The 25067-nt window shown below is 36.3% G+C and overlaps 1 protein-coding gene across 2 annotated transcripts in view; it reads left to right on the top strand.

Annotated features, from left to right (window-relative positions):
- Positions 1-25067, top strand: part of AK9 (adenylate kinase 9) — a 207911-nt gene that overhangs the window by 40541 nt on the left and 142303 nt on the right. The window contains exons 10-14 of one of the 2 annotated variants that reach the window (XM_037842266.1): positions 4073-4147; positions 8635-8733; positions 14057-14196; positions 14277-14457; positions 23560-23704. In XM_037842266.1, the coding sequence (XP_037698194.1) occupies positions 4073-4147; positions 8635-8733; positions 14057-14196; positions 14277-14457; positions 23560-23704 (640 nt within the window). The remainder of the gene's footprint in view (positions 1-4072; positions 4148-8634; positions 8734-14056; positions 14197-14276; positions 14458-23559; positions 23705-25067) is intronic. The other variant, XM_037842267.1, reaches the window with a different exon arrangement.

The following is a 25067-nucleotide window of genomic DNA, read 5'->3' on the forward strand; positions in this document are numbered from 1 at the left end:
CCCCCAGTTACCAGTCAAGAACCGGATTTGGTGCCTGGTTCTATATGTCCCTTTTTTTTAGGCCACAGCCCTTTTTCAGTATTATGAGCTCAGCCGACTCCAAAAGCCTCCATTCTTATTTATTTATGTATTTTTTTTCTATCAGCCCCACCTTGTCTCTGCCAGGAGAAGCCTCAGGTTCCTTTCCTGCTTGCTTCTGGTTTATCTGTGCTCATAGCTTGTATTCAGTAGTAAAAAATCATTAATTTAAACCACAATTGGAGTTTGTTGAGCTACCTTCCCTTCCTCCTAGTAGACTGCTTCTTTTTCCCACAGGAAGTCTTCCAACTCAGCCTGCCATGCTAGTGGGGGAAGGGCGCCAGCTCTGCAGTTTGGGGAGCTTTACTTACAGTTCTTATGCTGTGATCTCAGCCATTCCACCCATTCCAGACTGGTGTACGATGTTTGTCCAGTCACAGATGTCCCCCAATAGTTGTTCCAGAGTATTTACTAGTTATTCCTGGCTTATGCTAGTTGTTCCAGAGGACTAACTAAATTCCACACCTCCTTATGCCGCCATCTTGCCTTGCCCCCTAAACAAAGCTTTTTTATAATAAATTATATGTCTATCAATAACATCCTTCTTCTTTCAACAAAATTATCCTGTGTGCTCCTTAACTGGCTGACACTGGCTATGAAATAAAGCATAATTAGAATAAGATTCAAAAATTTGAAAACTATATTCATGGGAGAAAAGCAGACTTAGTCTCTTCAAGGCTAGAGATGAGGTCACATTTCTTGGCATCGCTGACGCCCAGTGCATCAAAGTCTCTGGCAAGTGGTGATGCCTAATAGATGTTCATCAGAACAAGTGAAGAGCTCACAAAGGAAAAAGAAAGATTGCTTCAATTTCATTAAATGCAAAATTCTATAAGGGAAAAAAAAAGCTCACTTAAGTGACAGAAAACAAACTGGAAAAATATCCACCTTAAGTATTACAAATGATTTATAGCTTTGATATACCAAAAGGTCATAGAAATGATTTTTTAAAACCCAGAAGTTCATACCCTCCTGAGATAAATGGTGAACAATTATGAGGAGATGGCTGACAAAAAAGAAAGACCACAGTGCAATAAGTGCGTAGAAAAATATTCAGCCTCACTGATAATACAGATTTAAATAACAAAATATCATTTCCATGATCTAATTTTAAAACATGAATAAATAATAATTCCTAATGCTAGCAAGTATATGGTAAAGCAGACATTCTCATACCTTGCTGACAGGCATGTAAATTAGGGTGGCTTTTGTTGGGGAGCTTATCCCAAACAGTCCACAAGTGGAAAATGTCTAGGCCCTGCAGAAAAGCATAGAGAAGAATGGATTGCCCTAGTGCTGACCAAGTAAGAATTTTAAAGCCAAGAACCTAGACTTTAGGCCCAGCTGACACTTGCTGAATAGAAATACAATTGTGAGCCTGTAATTCTAGTCTCCTTGAACCTGGCTGAGTTGTCATTTCAATTGGGAGGCCAAGGCTACCAAAATTCAGCGTGCTTCCAAGAGATGCAAGGAAAACAAGTAAGAGCAAAGTCACTTGCATCCTTTTCTGTTTTATATCCTGCACACTCCTTCAGGAATAATCCAAGGCCAAGTCACACTCTTGCTTGTCTTCAAATCCCAACTCATTCTTGGTCTGACCTGTGCATGAATGCATCACATTGGAAATGTTCATAAACTTTGACTCAGTAAGTCCACTCATGAAGATTATGCTTAAGGGAAGAATCTGAAATGCAGAAATGCTTGCACTTCCTTGTTAAGAGTACAGTTATTTGTGATAGTAATGAATGGTGCTGGCATAATCTGCCATCTGTCTAAAAGAAAACAAACACTTAGAATCGTATCGCACATATTGTGAAAGACAAAAGACGCTGGAAAATTCAGAGTATTCTTTGTTCAGGCTTTTGCAATAGGGAGTTGTTCATTAATGAGGGCCTTCTCATTGAAAAGGAAGGGGGCCTGGGATTTTATAAAGGCAGGTAAACAAGGGAATCACCTGTGAGACTTTTTGGAGTTAAGAGAAAGCATGGAGATGGATGTACAGGAAGGGTGGAGGTGAGTCTGTTTCTCGACATTCCTGCTCTTTGAGAGCACAGGGCTCAGATGAAGTTCAGCATTGTCAGTATACAAAAATACAATACAGGTGGATTTTAGATTTTAATATTAAAAACAAAAAATAGAAAATTTAGAAGAATATTAATATAACCTTGTGATAGAGAAAATCTAAGCAAGAGGGAAACCTAGAAACAATGAAAATAGGATAATAAAATTATTTCATATTGCAGAAAACACCATAAGCAAATTCAAAAGATAAATCTTAGAAAGGTAAAATATTTGCAATACATTCAATAGATAAGGGTTAAAGACTTTCCAGGAGTGTTAGGAAAAAGAAACAATCTAATAGAAAAATGCACAGAGGTTATGGTTAGGTGGTTTACAGAGATAGAAATCTGAATGCTGGACCTCACTTGTAGCAAGAGGGATTAAAAAGTAAAACAAATTGATCTCATTTTTAAGCTGTCAGTTTGGCAGGAATTTAAAAGCTAAAATAACCAATGGTGGATGGAAGAAAGGAACATTTTCTTTCATTGCTGGTAAGAGATTTGAGTTGCTACAGCCTTTTGTAAAGCTAACTGGCAATGCCTGTTAATATTAAAACCTACTTTTCAAAATCTGAACAATAATCCCCACTTGTTCTTCCTTAAATTCTAAATGGGGAGTTATCATAAGAAATATATTTAAATGATGTGTTTCCCGTTGTTAGCAAGATATACAGAAGAGTTACTATTACATTCTATTGCCAAAAATCAGACAATAATTATAAAATTCACACATTTAAAAAATCCTCTTTCAAAATATCATTTGCTTCTTTCTGTTATAAACATCTTGAAAAAATCTTGCTCTATATTTCCATTTATTTCCTTACAATAAATTACTAGAATTGGAGCTCCTTGAATGAAGAGCATAGACATTTAAAAATGCTTTCAATGACATATATGCCATATTATTTTCATATAGAAAAGAATACCAGTATATCAGGATATAGTAAAAGAATACTTATTCAGTGTTATCACATTTACATGTGTTTCTACATTTATATTAATTAGGAGAATGGTGAGAAAAGAGACATATGGGGTGGGTGGCAGGGCGGAGAAGCAGGGTAGAGGAAGTGTTGACTGTTTTTATATAGTACTTGTTTGCATTCCTTCACTGGTTGCAGTTAATGCGAGTTTTGTAATTATTGAAGAATAATTTAATTTTAAAATTAAACTAAAATAAAAAGAAATCCTTGAAAAAAATCAAAATAGTGTAACCTACCAAAATGTCAAACAGCAAAGGAGCTTTAAATAAATTGTACTATAGCCACAGTATGAAATTTTATAAAGCTATTAAAATGTTGTAATGACAGTGATCTTGAAAAAGTATAGGGAAAGGTTAATTATAATGCTCAGTGGAAAAAGTAAACTTTAAAGTTATATATATGTTATGATCTCAAACATGGGAAAAAATTTTATGGAATAAAAGGTGTAAGGGAAACATTAGTAGTATTTACCCTTGGGTGGATTAGACTTTTTTTTTCTATCTACTTTTTGGTTTTATAAATTTTCTATAACAAAAATGTATTTTATAATAAAAATGTACTTTATTTTTTAATGATGCTAATATCTATATAAAGAAGGTCTTTGTGATTTAAATTTCAATCAGACTCTGGTTTCAAAACCAGATAGCAAAGCTGCAATACATACAGATTGACATCCCAAAACATTTTCTATTAGGAAGGACTTTAAGACTACAGTGTAGAGAAAAACTGAAAAAAAAAAAAAAAAAACAGAAGGGAAATAAAATTGGTTGTAAAGATGACTAGTTCTGGCATTTGCAATAGATGACTTGAACACCAAAAATAATGTACATTATACCATGTATAAAGCAAAAGATTTAACTTTAAAGAGTTCTTTGTAGAGTATTCAGATTCTGAGGTTGTATTCAGTTTTCCTGATGATCCTAGATTATAAGGTTTCTTTTCTATTATGTGTAGGAAATAATGGCTGAACACAATTCCCAGTATCTCATTGAGCTAGATGGAAATAAGCCACCAGAGGAGCTCTTTACGGTGAGTGCAATGTTTGGTAAGAATAGCTCACAATGTAAAAAAAAAGAAAAATTGACTGGATTATACTAATTTTAATAAACATCAGAAATGAAATATACTTACATTTTAATATCCACTTAATTTTGAAAAATTCACTTTTATGCTTAAAATTTTGATGTTATATTTATTCATCTGTCCATATTTTATTCAAAACTGAATTTGAATTTAAAATCTCTGTATGACAAAATGTACCCCAAGGAAAATTAAAAGGCAATGACAGTCGAAAGCACATGAAAAGATTCTTATCATCATTAGTCATTAGAGAAATGCAAATCAAAACCATGCTGTTTGTTCACACCCACAAGGATGGCTAAAATTAAAAAAGGAAAAACAAAAACAGATAATAACAAGTGTTGTTGGCAAGGATGTATAGAAACTGGAACCTTCATACATTGCTGATGAGATTGTAAAATGTCACAACTGCTTTGGAAAACAATTTACCAGTTCCTCAAAATGTTAAACATACCATATGGCCCAGCAATTCCACTTCTAGGTACATCCTAGGAGAAACGAAAGCGTATGTCGACGGAAAAACTTGTACAGGCATGTTCATAGCAGCACTATTCATAATATCTGAAAAGTAGAAACAACCCAAATGTCCATCAACTAATCAATGTATAAAAATGTGATATAGTCATACAATGGAATATTTTTCAACAATAAAAAGGAACAAAGTACTGATCCATGTTAAAACATTGATGAACTTTGATCACCTTATGCTAAGTGAAAGAATCCAGCCAAAAAAGACCACTTTATGTGATTCCATTTATATGAAATGTCCAAAATGGCAAATCTATAGAGAAAAAAAATGGATTAGTGGTTGCATGGAGGTAGACGTTGAGAGGGGGAGATGAGGAGTGACTACTGATGGGACTGTATTTCTTTTTGGGGGTGATGAAAATGTTCAAAACTAAGTGTGGTGATGAGTGCACGTCTCTGAATATACTAAAAACCATTGAACAATACACTTTAAATGAGTGAATTGTGCAGTACATGACATATTTCCATATTTATTATAAACAAAGTTTGAATAATTTTAATTATTTAAAAAATACCCCTGGATATTTCAATAGGAAAAGGGAAAATGTTTCAATAGAAAAAATAGGCAAAGGTCATGAACAAGTAACTTATAAGGAAATGTCCAATAAATATTTTTTAAAACCTCAATTTAATTGTTAGTTAAAGAAATACAAACTTAAACAACAATACAGCATTTTCTTGCATATTCAACAAATGTATTCAAAATCCTGGATTCAGAGGATGGTTGGGGTAATGGAGTTCCTGTTAGTAGGAGCATACAGTGGCACAATCATCCTGGAAAATAATATGGCATATATGGAGCTGAAAGCATTTTTAACTGTCTATGCTCTTTGTTGAAGGAGCTCCAATTCTAGTAATTTATTCTAAGGAAATAGATGGAACTATAGAAAAAGAATTTTTTCAAGATGTTTATAACAGAAAGAAGGAAATGATATTTTGAAAGAGGATTTTTAAAATGTATGAATTTTTAAGGTAATGTCTGATTTTGGGCTAAAATGCAATAGTAATTCATCTGTTTATATTGTTAACAACACAAAATGTAGCATTTAAATGTATTTCTTATGATAACTCCCCATTTAGAATGTAAGGAACAGCAGGTAAGGATTATTGTTTTTTCCAAAATGAAATGTCTTCATTTACTTCTGATTTTTAATGATGATTTTTTTTTATTTAAAGAAGTTGTAGATTTTATGAAAAAAAAAATGCAGAAGGTACAGAATTCCTGTATACAACCACCTCACATGGAGTTTTCCCTATTGTTGGTACTTTGCATTAGTTATACACATTCATTGCTTAAAGTAATCAGAAAGTACAAAAATAATAAGATAATACAAAAACACAGTAACCATTTCTTGAATAGTTCATAGGTGCTCAGCATTATAGTATATTCTAGGGATCCATATGGAAAGGAGGCAGTTGAGTTGATGAGTTCCTCTCTCCGTGTAGTACCCAATATACTGGTAAGAGGAATATTTAAAGGGCAGTTTATGCTATGGTCAGGGAAGTACAAGGTACTGTAGGAACTGATGGCAAGAGAACAAAATATAGTCGGATGAGGAGTGAGGAGGGCTACCTATATAAAATTAACTTTGAGTTGAAACTTTTAAGAACAAGTAGGAATTGGACCTTGAAGACTAGGAGAGGTGAGGGAGGTAGGAGAGTGTTCTATGCAGAAGGAAGAGTCTATAAAGCCCCAGAGGCAAGAAAGAGCATAATGAGGTCTAGGAACCAAAGGTAGGCCTGGATCATAAAGGCTTGTTTTGTTTTGTGTTGTTTTTTAGGGTGATGGAGTGAGAGGGGTTGAATACATTCAGTCTGAATCTTGGGGTGGGGACGATGGTACACTTGTCTCTGAATGACATCCTTGCTTTAGGAGCTCAGCATTTGGTGGAAGGGGGCAGAAGTAGCCTGATGTCTTCTCAGCTTGTCTCTCCCAACAATGAACCATTGCCGATGAGCTAGGGCCATGGTGACTAGGGGCCCAGTATTCTCGGTGGCATTGCTCCCAAGTTAAAACCTCTGTCCCATTAATTGAGCTCTCCTACTTCTCACCCACTCTAGCCCAAAACTTAGCTTCAGGAACAGGTGCAGGATAAGAAATGCTGATGTCCTGACCCTCCTGGGAACTCTGACTAGGAGCTGAGGGAACAGAAAGTCCTGTGTTCTTGGCTGCAATAATCTGGAATTGCGTTTCTGTCTTCCTGAGCTGGGTAGGGAGAAGGAAGGAGTGGGTTTTGGTTTAAATACCTATTTTTACAAAGTTTTAGTAGATTTTCTTGAATAAATGTTTCTACATTTGCTATATGCCCTTAGGACCATGTCCAGAGACTTTAAATGGTTATTTTTTTTTCATAATTTTCATGAACTTCACTGGGTAGTGGGTTGTCAAGCCTCTTAAGGCCTCATTTTGAAAATGTTACCCTGAAACTTCTGCCCATATTTCATTGGTCAAAGTAAGTCACACAGATGAGCTCAACATTGATGGATAGGAAAGTGTACTCCACCCAAAATGAACCATGTATCACAGACCAGGAGGGCTTTTGTAGCCAAAGGACTAAAGAAAGCACCGGATACAGACATGAGCCTTTATTATGGGTCTTACCGGCAGGGTGGGGAGTCCACACTGCCCTGAATTCAGGAGCTGCTCTGAATGGATTCAGGAGTTGCTCTGAATGGAAGCAAGTGCAGAGCTCAATGTGAAAATACTCTGCACTTTGGGGGAGCTGAATAAGCTGGTTATAAGGGCTCGACATTCCAGTGGGTATGAGAGCATAAGGCGGACTTGCAGTGTAGGGAGGGATTGATTGTAATCAACGGGGAGGAGGGGAGGATTATAGATTATCTTGAAGATAGCTATCTCAGGGAGTCTCAGGGAGAAGGTAGTTATAGATTACATTTAGCATGAAGGCCTGATTTTACAAGAATAGGTCAAACATTAACTGTCCTAGGTCAAGCAAACTGCTGTGTGTAGTCTTCAAGACACGGGGACCCAGGGTTCCCATACCATGGAAAGGGAAGGAAGAGAAGAAGGAATTGTAAAACAAATGCAGTCTACCGCAGATTACCATACACTATCAAGACTTTGTCTATTTTACCATCTCTCACCTCAGATTCTATGTGTTAGCATCATTTTTAAAAATCAGATTCTTCTACTTTGTATCACACAGTATAATTCTTGAGATCCAAGAAGAAAGAGACAGTCTCTTTACCCTGGTGTTCATATATAAAATCCTGATGAAGGATTTCGCTTGACCCAGCATGAGTCATGAGCCCATGTCACCAGCCAGGGACATGGGAGACTATAATTGGTCCAGTCTAGTTCATGTGCTCTCTTCCTCCTCTGACTGCAACAAAACTCTTTGGACTAGAGGTAAGAATTGGTGATATATAAGCCCAGCCGGAGTCAAGGAGGAAGGGAGTCATTCCCCAAAGAAGCTATCTATTACCAGAATAATGGGTTATAAAGATGCTAGATCAGCAAAAAAGCAATAGTTGTCTACCTCACAATAACTGTTGAGTCTAAGGGATAGTATCCCTGTATTTTGGGTTTAGGCATCCTCTGTGGTGTGGGAAGATAGTAGACAGTAACTTCCAGTCCTCAGAGTGCAGAAAGATTTCATAGTTGATGTGGCAAGTGCTATAGTAACGACAGGTGTTAGTCCCCTGGGGAGTTCTAACTGTGATCATGTTGGTACCAGGATGTAGTGGAATGGACTGTTTCTTAGTTTCACTAATTGTAAAATAAAGAAATTATACTAGCTCATGGTCTCTTTGAATTCCAAAATATTTATTTTGTTTCTATTTTTCCCAAACTTACCTGAACTTGAGAAAGATGTAGAAAGTACTTTTCCAGAATGTTTGAGATATTCGAATGCCAATATAATTAAACACTTGTTCTTTAAATTTAGACAGTTATGGATCGGCTTAAGTATCTGGGCCTAAAAAGAGCAGCTGTTTTGACTAGACTTCAGAGTGCAGAGGAAGAAATTAGTGACCTAATGGAAAATGTAAGTTATATTTAACCGGTTGAAAGTCTACTTTCTCATTATATGTTGTTTTAGTTTTCTAGTTTCTAAAACAAATACTATACAATGGATTGGCTTAACAACAGGAGTTTATTGGGTCACAGTTTCAGAGGCTAGAGGCTTGCTTCCTCCTGGGATTGGTATCTTCTGGCTGGCTGGCAGGCTTTGGGGTTCCTGGCTTTTCTGTCACATGTCATTGCACATGGCAGTGTCTTCTCCTTTCTCCTCTGGGTTCCGTTGACTTCCAGCTTTTGGCTGCTCCTGTGATTTCTTTCTCCCTCTGACTTTCCCTCTGCTTATAAAGGACATCTATACCCCAGATTAAAGCCCAACCTGATTCAGCTGGATGACACCTTAACTGAAGTAACATCTTCAAGAGATCTTATTTACAATAGATCTGCACCCATCAGAATGCAGACCCAGATCGGAACATGTCTAAATCGGGGTACACAATTTCCACCATATATGTTGTGACTTTAATTGTATCTTTACAAAGTTTAAAAGGAGTTTTAGGATATCTTTTATAAAAATGGTAGAAGCTGTGATATTAGCACAGTATTTCTCTAGACTCCAAACAAAACAAAACAAAACAAAAATTTTGAAGCAAAAAAAGAATAAAATCAGAACAGTTAACCATAGGAATAACGAAAAAGAAAGAAACCCAGATTCGGTTAAAAATTGCAGCATTGATGAAGAACAAATCAATATAAGCCCTCAACCCCAAAAGCACTCATTCATTCCTTCAGTCAACCAATTTTCGTTAATAGTTGCTGTATTCCTGACATTGATACACTCCAGATGTGATAGTGATCCAATTATAACTGTGTTCAGTGTTAAAGGGACACAAGGACTATTAATTGGAGGATTTGATATATTCTGGGAAGTTTAGTTTCACCTATATAAATAGAAATGAAAAGCCAAATAAAGAATCATAAATAGATCTCATAATGCAAATAATATAATCTTTGAAGAAAAAGGTCATTTTGCTATCCTGTCCTGTGAAATCCATAGATCTCAGTGGGTGAGCTTGGTTGGAATATGTGCTGAGATCTCAGTAACAACTGGTGCTGAAGAGGAGGAGGAGCAGAACTGATCAGCAAAGCATGGGGAAAAGTAAATTGTGTGCTGAGGCCTCCTCTTCTAGGTTCTCACTGAGGGCAAAAGAAAAAAAATATCCATAAAACCTGGAGGAGTTTTCCAGTTAGAAAGTTTGTCCTTAGAAATAATTGCATGCATAGACCAAAGTTTATAGCTCATAAGATGTGTGACTAAGTATGCCTGCTTTGTATTTTTGTAAAGAGCAGAAATGTAACTGTATACACTGAAATCTTTATTTATATCCTTTGAGGAGTGTTTCTTCCTTGCAGTCCAGGCCACCTCCAAAAGAATCACCTGCAAAGCTTATTACAAATGCAGATTCCTTGAGCATTTGGAATGTATGGAAATGAGACCCAGGAATTTACATTTTCACAAGACGCAGAGAGGGTTCTTTGCCCGCTGAAGTATGAGAACCCCTGCTGTAGTGTTTGGGAGGCTGACTGTTCAAGGCCTGTTGATCTACAGGTTCCTATGTGTTTTGAAAGACTTCAGATGCATGCTTTTCAGCTAGACTCCAAACAAAACGAAACAAAACACAGGTGATCCTTAGAGAAGTCATGTAATTGGAATTTTTAAAGCAGTGGTTTCCAAACCTGACTGTCAGTGGGGTCATCTAGGAAGTCTTTGAAATATGTCAATGCTCGGGGCACTCCCTAGAACAGTTAAAACAGAATTTATTGGATAGGACCCTGGCATCAATTAAAACAGAATAAAACAAAACAAAACCTCCTTTGGATATTCTCCCATTCTGTCAAGGATGAGAACCACTGATATAAAGGGTGAGAGGTAGACTCTAACTCCCTGATGAAGAGTGTGAAACCTGTAACAACTGATGATTTGGGAGGAGAGGGCTGTGTATGTGTGAGAGTGTGTGAGTGTGTGTGTGTGTGTGTGTGTGTGTGTGTGTGGTGGGAAGAAGGACACTGTGAAGCTGGCACCCAGCACAGCAGAACGTAACAGCATTGCTTTTCAAATCAGACATCCTGGTTTGAATTCCAGCTTGACAGCTTACCAGATCTGTGACTTTGCATAATCTTACCATTTATTCAATGGTTAAAAAAAGTAAGGGTGGATAATAACCCCTAATACATAGGGTTGTTAAAGATTAAATGAGGTGATGCTTGCAAAGTGCCCAGAATCAGCTGTGATATTCAAAATATCTAACAGCTGTACTGCAGGAGCAGGGTTGGCTTGTGACCTGTACAGTCACACAGGGTCCCACACTTAGAGGGTCCCACACTAAGTTTAATGCCCTGTTTTTTGCAGTCTTGAAATTCTTAATAATTTTCTAACTAGGGCCCCTGCATTTTCATTTTGCACAGAGCCCTGCAAATTAGCCAGTGGCATGTAGGGGTATTCACTCAATCTCAACAGAGTTGCCAGTAGTGCTGAAGACCCTCCGTGGTGCTGGGCATTAGCTGTTAGTTGCTGGATCATGGGAAGTTCCAAAAGAATTTTCAGGGAAAGGCTCAGGTAGGAGGGGAGCTTAAGGGTGGTGGCAAGCTGCCAGCTATCTTATGCCTTTCTCTGGTCTTGGCTTTGTCAGGGGTCCCTTATCCAAGATTCTCTGGTTCAGTGTCTCCAGAAAGTAAGCCTCCAGGCTTCTATTTAAGAGAGGTGGCTGAGAATGAGTACTTGGCTGACTGGAGTGGGGAGTGGCTTTGACCTCTAGCAACTCCTTTTAAAGATTTTCAACCAATCCTTCTGTTTTCTGCTCTACATTTATCCCCCTTCAGAAGCACCTGGTATTAAGAGACTTTCTAGGATTTTGTGGAGAGAATCAACTTGCTTCTTGTTGTCCTTACCCATCCCTACAACCATAGATACTTAACTTTCACATTTGTCTGATATAGTTTGTTACCACACATCTGTCTATTTCTAGATTACAAAATTGTGTTGTCATGACTGGTCAGCTGCCAACTCCTCTGGTCTTCTCTCCCATTCTCTGTGTCCTTAAGGGTTTATTTCTTTTTATTCTTCTACTCTCATTTTAGTGAGGTGTGGGGATAGCAGCAAACATAAATGCATAATTCAGTCTGCCTTGTTTAACCAGAAATCAGTCACAATCATTTTTACGATTGTAATATTAAACTCATTTGAAAGTTCATCTTCTCTTCTCCCTTCAGCACCTGCTAGACCTGTTGCCCCAGGGGCTTGGAGTTGAGAGAGGAACAGGGTCTGCTATCATACACATTTCCTATCTCTCTTCCCAAGTTCAGAGAGCAAAGAGGGTTAAGGAAAAAGTGACTGCCTTTTGACTTAACTGGGTACAGTTGTAGTCCCCAGCTTGTTGTCTGAGGATTCCATGGAGAAGGATGGTAGTCCAGCTTGCCATTCTGATGAGATTCCCAGGCTCATTCAGCTCCTTGAGCATTGACTGTCTCCTTAAGATTAGCTACCTCTCATCCCTCCACTGGGAACATGCATACAGCATCCCTACACTGTGCATGCATGTCTCCTTGCTCTCCGATACTGCAGTGGTCCAGGCAAGACCATAGCTCCCCATCTCATCTGTCCTCCATAGTCAACTCTGAAACCAGCAGATAGATACATGTGAAGCCCACATCTAAAGATTGGAGGGAGCCAATCTGGACTCTTTCCCTTTGCAGGGGCCCACCATGCCACCTCTCTCCAGTTCTTTTGTCCCCTGCAAAGATAGTACAAGGACAGAGTCTTTGCATTCTGTACAGAAGTAGTTCTTAAATTTTCTGTCACCAACAGAAAGAATTGCTGAGGGACACTTTAAATGTTAAGAATAGAAGAACCACTTATAGTTAAGTAAATGCAAAAGCAACCTGTATATAACATTTTACTAATCAAAAACGTAGGTAAATTGACTAAAAACTGGTACTTTTTCCGGGGCTTCATCAAAATTAAAACCTTTTATGCATCAAAGGACTTCATCAAAAGTAAAAAGCACCCTACAGAATGGGAGAAAATATTTAGAAACCACATATCTATTAAGGTTTAATTTCCAGAATCTATGAAGAAATCCTACAGCTCAACAACAAAAAGGCAAAGAACCCAATTAAAAAATGGGCAAAAAGCTTGATTTGATATTCCTTCAAAGAAGATATGCAATTGGCCAAAAAACACATGAAAAGATGGTCAACATCAATAGCCATCAGGGAAATGCAAATCAAAACCACAATGAGATACCACTTCACACCCAGTAGAATGGCTACTATTTAAAAAATGAGAGATAAGTTTTGGAGAGCTTGTGGAGAAAAAGGAACACTCATCACTGTTGATGGGAATGTAAAATGGTGCAGCTGCTGTGGAAAACAGTTTGGCCATTCCTCAGGAAGTTAATTATAGAATTACCGTATGACCTGGCAACCCCACTTGTAGTTATATACTTGAAAGAATTGAAAGTAGGGGCTCAAACAGATATTTTCACACTGATGTTTAGAGTGGCATTATTCACAGTTGCCAAAAATGGAAGCAACCCAAGTGTCCATCAGCAGATGAATGGATAAGCAAAATGTGGTATGTACACGCAATAGAATATTATATTCTATAAAAAAAGAATGAAGTTCTGTTGCATTCATAAACATGGATGAACCTTGAATACATCATGTTGATTGAAATAAGCCAGACACAAAAGGACAAATATTGTCTGATCTCACGAATGTGAAACAATTAGAATAATAAATTCATACTGTCAGAAACTTGAATACAGGTGACCAGGGGCTGGGAGGGCTAGGAAAGGGGTAGTTAAAGCTTAATTGGTACAGAATTACTGCTGGGGTGATAAAAAAGGTGTAGTAATGGATGATGGTGATGTTTGTATAATATTGTGAATGTAATTAACACCAATGTATTATGTATCTGAATGCAGTTAAAGGGGGAAATTTTAGGTTGTTTATATATTACTAAAATAAATTTTTTAAAAAAGGAACTGGTACAGTTTCAAACCTTTTCAATAAGAATTTTGTCAGAATCTGTTTTCTGAAAATATCTTCTATGCCTTATGATAGAAAATGCTCAGTAAAATTTAAACAGGTTTTTATAACAAAAATGAAAACTAGTCTTATTAAATCTAGGTCAAGTGCAGAATGTCACAATTCAGAAAAAAGCCAAAATTTGCTTTCTAAATTATTTTTTAAATAGTTAAGCACAGTCTAATTAGAAATTAAATATATAATGCTATTAATATCAACAAAACTTATGTTCACATTTTTAATGTAATATTTGTGATTAACAGGATGAGTTATTTCGTACACTTGCAGCTTATAAATTAATTGCACCAAGATATAGATGGCATAGAAGCAGATGGGGACGTACATGTCCCTTGTCTTTAAAAGAAGGTAACTTTAATTCAGGATCACCAGATTTTTCTGTGAGGTAAGTAAGATTTTCAGAACTTAATTTTAAAACTTGTTTATACAGCTTTTCAGTCTTTTATGATGATGTTATATTTTAAGTTTTCTAGGTAAAATGTACTGTCTTTCATCAGAAGAAGCATTAAAAGCATTTTCATTGAGCCCACGTCCCTATCTTCTTCCACCTATGCCAATGCCACCATTGAAAGTATTCATATTTGGACCTCAGTATTCAGGAAAAACAACACTTAGCAATTTGCTTGCAGAACATTATAAAGGAAAGGTAACTACTTTATCATCTATCTATCTATCTAATCTATCCATTCTTGATTACAATTTGTGGGATTTTATTTGTGCTCAGTTTTCTTAACATCAATCAGATAATTGCACCACTGGGCTTGGAGAAGTGGAGTAGGCATCCTCCTTGCTCTTTGTTGCCAATTCCAAACCATGCTCCTGAAAGCTCTCAGCTTTGAATGTCGTATCATCCAGACTGCACTACCCATTACCTTACTTGGTTCCACTTATCTCTTGTTTCCTGGGTTACACTCTTCCTGGTTCACCCTCACTCCTCAATATACACACTGCTGTCATAATTTTTGATTTCAGTGTCTACAAAGATGACTTTTTCCAAATCCTGGCTATCAGTTCCTTGACCTCTTCTCCTCCAGTGACCTTGTTCTCCACCCTTGGTAAAGGAAGAGAAATTATTGTTGGCTTGGACAAGAATAATGGCAGTAGAGGTGGTAGGAAGCAAGCAGATTTGGGATGTAATGTGAAGGAAAAGCCAAAGGAATTGACAATGGATTGGAATGTGGAGGAATCATAAGAAGGCCAGTGTGGCTAGAAGGTGGTGTGTGAAAGGTAGAATGGCACAAGAAGAAGATGATTGAACATAGTCAGAGTAATGAAGTTCATAGCAAGGAGTCTGAATTTATTCAGTGCTATTGAATACTTTAAGCCCAGGGGTAGCATTTTCTATTTGCTCTTCTTTATTGTGAAATATGACAAGCATACAGAAAAATGGTACTCACTGAATTATCTCAAAATGAACCCCCATGTAACTACTACTCAGGTCAAATATGGAATGTCACCAACACCCCAGAAATCCCCTCATCCCCGCTGCCCCACCCCTGCCAAAGTTAACCACTGTCTTGAGTTGGATGGTAATCACTTCCATACTTTTCTTTTATGGTTTTACCACATATAGATCCAAAAGCCATAGGTTAGTTGTGCGTGGTTTTTTTTTTTTAACTTAACGTTAATTGACTTAAACAATTTATAGTTTTTGTGTCTGGCTTCTTTCCCTTAACATTATGGTTGTGATATTTATCCATGTTTTTGAATATAACTATAAATTATTCATTTTTATTCTTTTATTGTATCCCCTTGATTGCATTACATAATTTATTTATCCATGTGAGTGTTAATAAAACTTGTGTTGATTCCAGTTTGGGATATTATGAATAATACTGCTATAAACATTACTGTACTTGTTTCTTGTTGCACATGTGTACATATTTACATGTTTCAGAGATTTATTAAGAAATACAGTTTCTGAGACATAGGGTTTAAATATGGCTTGTGTTGATAATGCCAAACTGTTTTCCAAACTGGTCCTACCAATTTACGGTTCTTTCAGGAGTGTATGAGAGTTCTGTTATTCTACATTCCCATCAACTCTTGTTGTGGTCAGTTTTGCTAATTTAAGCCATTCTAGTAAGTGAGTGGCAATATTTTGCTATGATTTTAACTTGCTTTTCTCCTGATTAATGAGGTTGAACTTTTTTTATAGGTTTATTGGTCATTTGAATATTCCCTTTTTGAATTGCTTGTTCAAGTCTCTTGCCCATTTTTTTATTGTTCTGTGTTTTTTTTTTTCTTTTGGCATATTATTGTTGGGAGTTCTTTATATTGTCTATATACAAATTCTTTGTTTACTCTAAGTGTTATAAATATTTTCTACCACTCTGTGGTTTGCCATTTCCCTTTTTTTAGTGGTGTATTTTAATGAACAGAAATTCTTGATTTTAATGGAGAATGATTTATCAACCTTTTCCTTATTGTTAGCATTTTTTTTTTGTATCCCATTTAAGGAACCTCTGCCCACACAAAGATCATGAGGGTGTTGTCCTATTTTAACCTTTAAAACCTTTATTGTTCCAACTTTCACACTGAAATATATAATCCATCTGGAATTGTCTTACTTATGTGAAGCATAGGTTCTTTCACTTTTTCCCATAAGAATATCCAGTTGTCCCAGGATATCCAGTTTAATGAAAAGACTGTCATTTATCCTCTGTTCTACAGTGTCAGCTTTGTCTTAAATCATGTCTTTATACATATATACATTTCCTTGGGAGCTTTGTGACCTCTTCCATCATTTTATTTTGCTATTATAGTGCCAGTACTACATTGACTTAATTATTATAGCTTTATAATAAGTCTTGATGTGATACAGAACAAGGCCTCCCATTTTGTTGTTCTCTTTTAGGAAAACATTGGGTATTATTGATCTTTTGCCATTTCATATTAAAAAAAAATCTTTGGGGATTTTAATTGTGATTTCCTTGAGTCTATAGATAAGTTGGGACAATGAACATCTTTACAATATTGACTCTTGTAGTCCACAAATGTGATAATTCCACCACTTATTTAGCTCTTCTTTAACTTATCTCAGTAGTAATTTAGAGTTTCATGTGTAGAGCTTTGCACAGACCTCTAAGTATTAGATGGATTTTGATGCTATTATAGATAGTATAATGTTTAAATTACTTTCTCCCTCTATTATCTTAATATTATATATGATTTTCTTTAAGGATTCACCCAAGAGATCATTCCTGACTTCCCAAGTCTAATATTAATCAGTACTTTTGTCCATCTTAGAGAGTTCAAGGACCTTATAATTCAAGTATACCCTAAAAATGCCCCACAGAAAACATGTTGCTGTAGAATATGCCTTGATTTTTAATACTAAGCTTTATAAACCATATATATCTCTCAATACAATATTTTTCAAACACTGTTTATGTTTTATCTCCAAAACACAACTCCACTTTTTAAATTTAAAATATGTAGGAAAACGATTGAGATATATCCAATGTCAAAATAATGTGTAGGTGTTTGGAAAAGTTTCTCATGTGTCAATAACAGGGTCTCAAATATTACTGGCCTTAAGAAAGGCCATATTACTGCATACAGAACACTGTTTAAGCAATTGTTTAAAAAGCTGAAAAAGAGTCGAGACTTCAATTAGAGATATGAATGAAGCCGATCTGGTTAGGACTAGGTCAAATTGGACCAAAGGGTAAAGGACAATACTGACTGTGTTTTAAAACTTCAACTTCCATGTGAGACCAAGGGAAAAGGTGTCTGTCTGGTGCAGGATCTATATTTTCTAAACAGTTTTAACTTGTGCAGTCAGTTTGTTCAAACACCATAGTTACATGGAACTTTGAATAGGAAGTGAGATCTGGTAGGTTTTGTGCAATAGCGACATATCCCAAAGTAATTTGGGCAGAGAATAAAAATATATATGTAGGGCCGGACTTGGGGTAAAATGCAGAAGTGTTGACTTCCTCACCTGGATTGTTGCTCATGCTCTCACAAACATTGGGGACTGACGGTTTGGTATGCCATGCCCACTATCTTGGGGCTTGCCCTTATGAAGCTCATTACTGCAAAGGACAGGCTAAACCTGCTTATAATTGTGCCTAAGAGTCTCCCCCTGAGTACCTCTTTGTTGCTCAGATGTGGCCATCTCTCTCGAGCTAAGCCAACTTGGCAGGTGAACTCACTGCCCTCCCCCTACATGGGACCTGACTCCCAGGGGTGTAAATTCTCCCTGGCAACACAGGATATGACTACCAAAGATGAATCTGGACCTGGCATTGTGGGACTGAGAGCATGTTCTTGACCAAAAGCGGGGTGCAAAATGGAACAAAATAGTTTCAGTGGCTGAGAGATTTCAAATGGAGTTGAGAGGTCACTCTGGTGGGCATTGTTATGCACTATATAGATATCCCTTTTTAGGTTTTAATGTATTGGAATAGCCAGAAGTAAATACCTGAAACTATCAAACTGCAACCCAGTAGCCTTGACTCTTGAAGACGATTGTATAACAGTGTAGCTTACAAGTGGTGACAGTGTGATTGTGAAAACCATGTGAATCACACTCCCTTTATCCAGTGTATGGATGGATGAGTAGAAAAATGGGGACAAAAACTAAATGAAGAATAGGGTGGGGGGGATGATTTTGGTGTTCTTTTTTTACTTTTGCTTTTTATTCTTACTCTTATTCTTAATTGCCCATCATGATGACATAGTTTTAACCATTTTTCATCCAAACATGATGGTCTGTTACTTGTATACAGAAATTTTATGGTGTTTAGTTATATGGCAGAAATTGGGTCAATTTATAATGCATCGTAATTTTCCCATTTAAAATAAAGAGAAATTATTGTCTCTGACCCTCAAAAACTATGAAATAACAAATGGTTGGTTTTCTTAAGCTACTAAGTTTTAGGGCAATTTGTTATGCAGCAGTTGGATAATTAATACTCCCAGAAATAATATTTTTTTTATAAGTTTAAAGATTGTATTTCCTCAAAATATAAAACTTCTCTCTGATCCAAAGCCTCAATTTTGAAAAATGATATATAATAGCCTGGAAGGAGATATTTTAAACAAGTTTAACTTAAAAAGTGTTTCTAGCACCATATACATAGTGTACTTACAAATCAAAAGGAAAAACACAGGCTACACTGGAAAAATAGACAATGGATGTCTAGGGAAATCACAAAAGTTAAATTGCCAATATGAAATAAACTTTGAAAAGATGCCTGATACCACTAGGAAATAAGAGAACATAAATTAAAATAGTAATAAGATATACTTTTTCCTCTATAAGCATGAAAAGAAAGGAAAATAATGACATTTATTGCTAAAGAGGACATGTACAAATGGGAACTTTTGAAAATAGTTGGTGGAAAAAATTGCTATCATGTTTTCTAAAAGTCAGTCTTTAAATTCCAGCCATGTTAGAGTAACTTATACCAGACTAGCTCCCCCACTATATGATCTCTGAGAGAAGTGAAAATCATGAGGTGAACTCCATGATCCCCCTGCTGTATGCTTGGGGACAATTTCCTCATTGCGGCAAGCAGACTGTGATGCCTCCACTGAGCAGAGGAAGTAGATTTCAGAGTTCTGAAGCAGCTAGAATTGTGGAACAAAGAGAGAGAAGGATGCTGCCTGGGGGCTGGGTGGGGGTGGGGAGGAAGTCCATGTGGCCAAGAGCTGGGCTACACATGCACTGAATAAGACTCTTCAGTGTTTAACAGAGCATGGCTCCTGCAGGGTTGTGAATAGAACAGAGACATGGCGGTTGAGCTGTGCTAGGACCCATGAGAGTTCTGGCCCAGTCAGAATGGAGAGACCTTGTAAATAACTTGGGCATCAAGCTGAGACCCATAAAAGCTGTACCTTAGGAGTAAGGACCACAATCTAGATTAAGGCTTACTCTATACCCTAACAAAGCCTAAAACCACACCTTGATAAAATCCAAGAAACAAGAGTCCCATCAAATCAGGAAACACCTTGGGCTTTCCAAAGATTGACTTAACAGAGCATGAAACCAAACTTACAAACATCAAGTTGTTAAACCAATAATTTAACTGCCTGCTAGAACAAAAACCAACATGCTGACAGTCTTCAGGGGAAAATAACAGAATCCACACTCTCTAATAATGTATCATCCACATGTCTGATATGTAATGAAAAGTTGTGAGACATGCAAAGAAACAGGAAAATATGACCTATATCAGTAAAAAATAAGTCAATAGAAACTGACCCTGAGATCGACCATATTTTGCATTTAGCAGACAAAATCTTTAAAACAGCCATTATAAATATATTTAAGGACTTAGTAAAATGTGTTCTTTATGAGAGAACATACAGGGAATCTCACCAGATTAATGGAAACCATAAAATAAGAACCAAACAGAAATCCTATAACTGGAAATACAATAACTGAATTATAATTTTATTGGATGAGCTTAACAGCAGATTTGATTTGAAAGAATTTGAAGACAGCTCAACAGAAATTTTCCAATCTGAATAGGAAAATCTGAGAGAAAAAAATATCAAAAGGAAATGAACAGAGCTTCAGGGTCCTGTGAGACAATATTAAATAGTCTAACATATGTGTCAGTGGAGTCCAGAAGGAGAGGAAAATGAGAATGTGACAGAAAAAAAAATACTTGAAGATATAGATGCCAACATTGTTCAAATTAAAAAACAACACACAAAGGCCAACTTATAGATCTGAGAAGCTCAGCAAGCCCACAGCAGAATATTTACAAAAAAACCACACCTAGGCACATCATAGTGAATTGCTAAAAATGGTAGCCACAGAAAAAAATAACACATTAAATACATGGAAACAATAATACAAGTGATCGCTGACTTATCAGAAAGCAGCCAGGAAACAATAAAACGATAAGAAACGGAATGAAAAAACTGTCATCCTAGGAGTATGTATCAAGTGAAAATGACTTTGAAAAGTGAGGTAAAATAAAGACATTTGCAGACAAAGATCATTTTCAGACCTTCCAATACTGACAGCTGAGTTTTACAATGAAATCATCAAGCTAGATCACCCAAACAGTTAACGAACCATACCCATGCAAATGAAGCCTCTAGTTATTAATATCTTCTGGAAGATAAGAGTAATTATTGAGCTGAGAAATTAGAACAGGATACTAAAAAGAGAAAAGAGAACATTCAAAAAACAAAAGGGGGCTCTGGAAATTAAAATATGATAACATAAAGAAAAATTCAATAAAGGTTTGAAAAAATGTAAAAGTTATCTACCAGAAAGTAGTACGAAGTGACAGAGGTGGAACAGAGAATAGAAACAAAAAGAAACTATAAAGTCAGTCTAGGATGTCCATCATCCAATTAATAGGAATTTCAGAAAGATATGGCAGAGAAGAGGATATTTTCAAAGAAATAACTGCAGAAAATTTCCCAGAATTGAAGGATGTTTCCAGATTTTAAGGACCCACTGAATGCCCAGAATGAGTGAAAAAAGACCCATACTGAGGCATATCACCTTAAAATTATAGGAACCTGGGGGTAAAGATCCAGAACCCTCTGGAGAGAAAAATTAGGTCATATGCAAAAGATGGGAATCCAAATAGCATAGAACTTCTCAACTGCAACACTGGAAGCTGAAAGACAATTCCTAGGGGCAGTGATTTATAGCCTAGAATTCTATATCCAGACAAACCAAGTGTGATGGTAGAATGAAGGTATTGCAGTCATGTAATAAGATCTCAAACATTTTACCTCCCACACCTTCATTTTCAGGAAGCTGTTAGAGGATGTGCTCCATCAAAATGAGCATTTAAACCAAGAGGAAGGAGACATGGAATCCAGATAAAAAGGGGATCCATCACAGGAAGGAAGAAAGGGAAATCCCAGGATGGTGGGGAAGGGGGAGCCCAGGACAGTTGTTCTGCAAGTCTAGAAAGCCCAGAAAACAACCAATCCAGTTTGGGGCGGGAGTGCAGAGGGCTGCAAAAGAAATGCCCAGGAAGAAAGTAATTACCTTATGTAGTTAAATGTATCAAGAGGAGATTTATACTTCTGATGAAAAGTTTGGGAATTAACTATTGATAAATACATAACCAAGAATCTGCAAAGAAAGAAATATAATTTAAATATTTTATGCAATTTATCCACAAATAATTACTATATAAGCATAAACATTAACAATTCAGACTGTTCTTAGAAAAAAAGTATTATCGAACTCTGTTAGGAGGGTTGCGGAGGATTGTGGGAGAAGAGTGTGAATATGTGTATTTGTGTGTGTGTGTGTGTGTGTGTGTGTGTGTGTGTGTGTGTGTGTGTGTCTAAGACCCCTAACTGGTTCATTTCTTGGGGAAAAAAAATGTTGTATCCAGGTTAATTCCAGGTGACTTAAGTATAAAAGTTGAAATGCAAAGAAGTACTAGAAGAAAGATTAAAACTTTTGTCAGTGTATAGAGGAAAATATCACAAATTTTTTTTAATTGAGAATATATTTGCAATATATGTGTTTTAGTTATCTATTGCTGCATAGTAAATTACCCCAAAACTTAGCAGCTTGAAACAATAAACATTTATTGTCTCACATAGTTTCTCTGTGTCAGGAACTCAGAAGTGTTTTAGCTGGCATTTCAGCATAGGATCTCTTATGAGGTTACAGTCAAGATGACAGCCAGGGCTGCAGTCATCTGAAGGCTTGACTGGAGCTGGAAGATGGCTCAGTCACCTGAGTGAGGCCTGTCCCTTGCCACACAGATCTCTCCCTAGAGCTACTTACGTATCCTTATGACATGGCAGCTGGCTGTCCCCAAAGAGAGTGATCCAAGGGGAAGCCACATGTCCACAAAGGGAGTGATCCAAGAAGGAAGACACATGTCTTTCATGACTTAGTTTCAGAAGTCACCTGCTGTCACTTTCACCATACTCTTTTCATTTAAGGCAAGTCACTAAGTCCTTCCCACCCTCAAGAGGAGAGGAATTAGGCTCCACTTTTTGAAGGGTTGGGTACCAAAAATTTGTATATATATTTTTAAACCATCACAATATGTATCAGACAAAGGAATGATAATTTTAAACTTTAAAGAGTTCCTACAAATCAATACACAGAAGAAGTCCCAATGGGAAAAAATGGTAAATAGGCAATTCACAAAATAATATATATACATAGCCATAAAATATGAGAAAAGTGATATCAACGCCCTGACAACCAAAGAAATGAAAAAATAATGGAGACATGTTGATCTCACTGTTAGAATTAAGAAATTACAATTAACACCCAATATTGTGTTGTATGGCCAGGATGGGGGAAAGTATATTCTTATACACTGTTGCTAAGAGTTATAACTATGAGGGATAGCATGTGGAAATAGGTATGTAATCCTTAAGCAATGTATATCCTTTGAACTATCAATTCCTAAAGAAATTATCAAAGATATAGACTCAATTGTGCTCATCATAGCTTAGTTTATAATAGAAAAAAATGTATACCTAAAAATATAGTGTTGGTATTTTAGTTAAATAAGTTATAACACATGCCTGTGTGTCCATTAAAAAATGAGTATGTAGATGTATATTTATTGGCATGGAGTGAAATAATATATAAGCATATTGAAAGTAAATTTCTATGGAAGCAAGAACTTAAAGATCAGTAAATCTTGAAGATAACATCACTCCAAAGTTACCTCAAACAGCATTATAATTTTTGAATTAATGTTTTTCTATGTATATATGAACAAAGTGTTTAATATTCACAGTAATTTGTGCTTATGTTGATTCTCTCAAATATTCTTTACAGGTAGTTGACTATGCCAAACTTGTTCAACCACGTTTTGATAAAGCCCTTGAAACATTAATTGGAAATACTATAACTGAAGCAACCGAAGCAGCTATTAACACTGTGAGAGAAAGGCTTCTCGCAGAACAACAAGCTAAAAGACAAGGTGAATCATGTTTTTTAAAACGTGTTTTAAGCTGAGATAAACAATTAAGCCCGGCTTCTTGAGGGTAAGGACTTCGTTTTGCTCATCTTGGTAACCCAGCACCTTGCCCATTGTAGCCTCTTAATCAAGGTTGAAGGGAAGAATACACAGAAACCTGATCCATAAACAGAGAGAAAATCTCAATTCTAGACCTTGAAGGAGAGGAATCAGAGAAAGCTTCCAAATTTCGGTTCCTTTACTTCTCTGGGTCTGCTGGTTGGATGGTTGGGTAGAGACTGTTTGACCGGTATTTACACTTTTGCCAATGCCAGTCATTAAAACAACAGTAATCTACCTGATTCCCGTGTAGTTTGAGGGATTCCAAATATTCTTTTCCTAATAAAGTTTTTCTCATTATAAACATAATCATAGATGATATTTCTTGAGCATTTACTACATGAGGAGCTATGCTAAGTGCATTGCATGCATTATCCTATTTAATTCTCATATTCGGTCTTTGAAGTAGGTGTTTTTATCTCCGGTTCCAGTGGACAAAGAAACTGAGGCTCAGGAGGTTATGAAACTTGCCCACAGTTGAGAGCTAGCAAAGGATTGGGATTCAAATCAATGCCGCTATACCTTTATCCTCCATGTCTCTCAAGTGATCAAAGAAAATTGGAAAAAGCAGGTGGAAGAAAAAGTCACTCACTTCTATGTCCCAGAGATACCCACTGCTAAGAATTTGGTGCCTTCTCCACATTCCTTTTTTTTTCTATTCATATTTTTAATGATTGATTGTGGTCCTATGGTATATGCAAATTTGCATTCACTGATTTTTAAATAATGTTTATTTCTAATTAATATGTAACTATAGTAAATTTTATATTAGACAGGAATCTAAATTTATTTTTTTCCAAATGGTGAGCCAATTCCCAAGATCATATAGTAATAAATTATCAATAATTTTGCTGGAGATGTGAAATGCCAACTTTATTTTAATCTCAACTTCTGAAATTTCTATTCTATTGCTCTTTCTCTATATAATGGCATTAATAGAGAATGTAACTATTAAAGCTTTATGGTGTATTTTAAATCTAATAATGCAAGTTCCTCTCAAAACTTTTTGTTTTAAATTTTTTTCCTGGTTATTCTTTCATTTATTCCACAAAACAAGTACCTACAGTGTATCAGGTATGCTTTTGGAATTTTGTCAAATGGCTACAACAACTACCAATAGGAGGATTGTGTTAATTCTATATTATAATTTGGTGAGATTTAGCGTATTTATTACATCTTCTCATGCAGACACATGAAATCTCCTTTTGTTGGTCCACTGTTTGTATCCTTCCATAACGTTTTGTAGCTTTCTTCATGCGTCATCTAC

This window comes from Choloepus didactylus, chromosome 7 (genome assembly GCF_015220235.1).
Source record: "Choloepus didactylus isolate mChoDid1 chromosome 7, mChoDid1.pri, whole genome shotgun sequence".
NCBI lineage: Eukaryota > Metazoa > Chordata > Mammalia > Pilosa > Megalonychidae > Choloepus > Choloepus didactylus.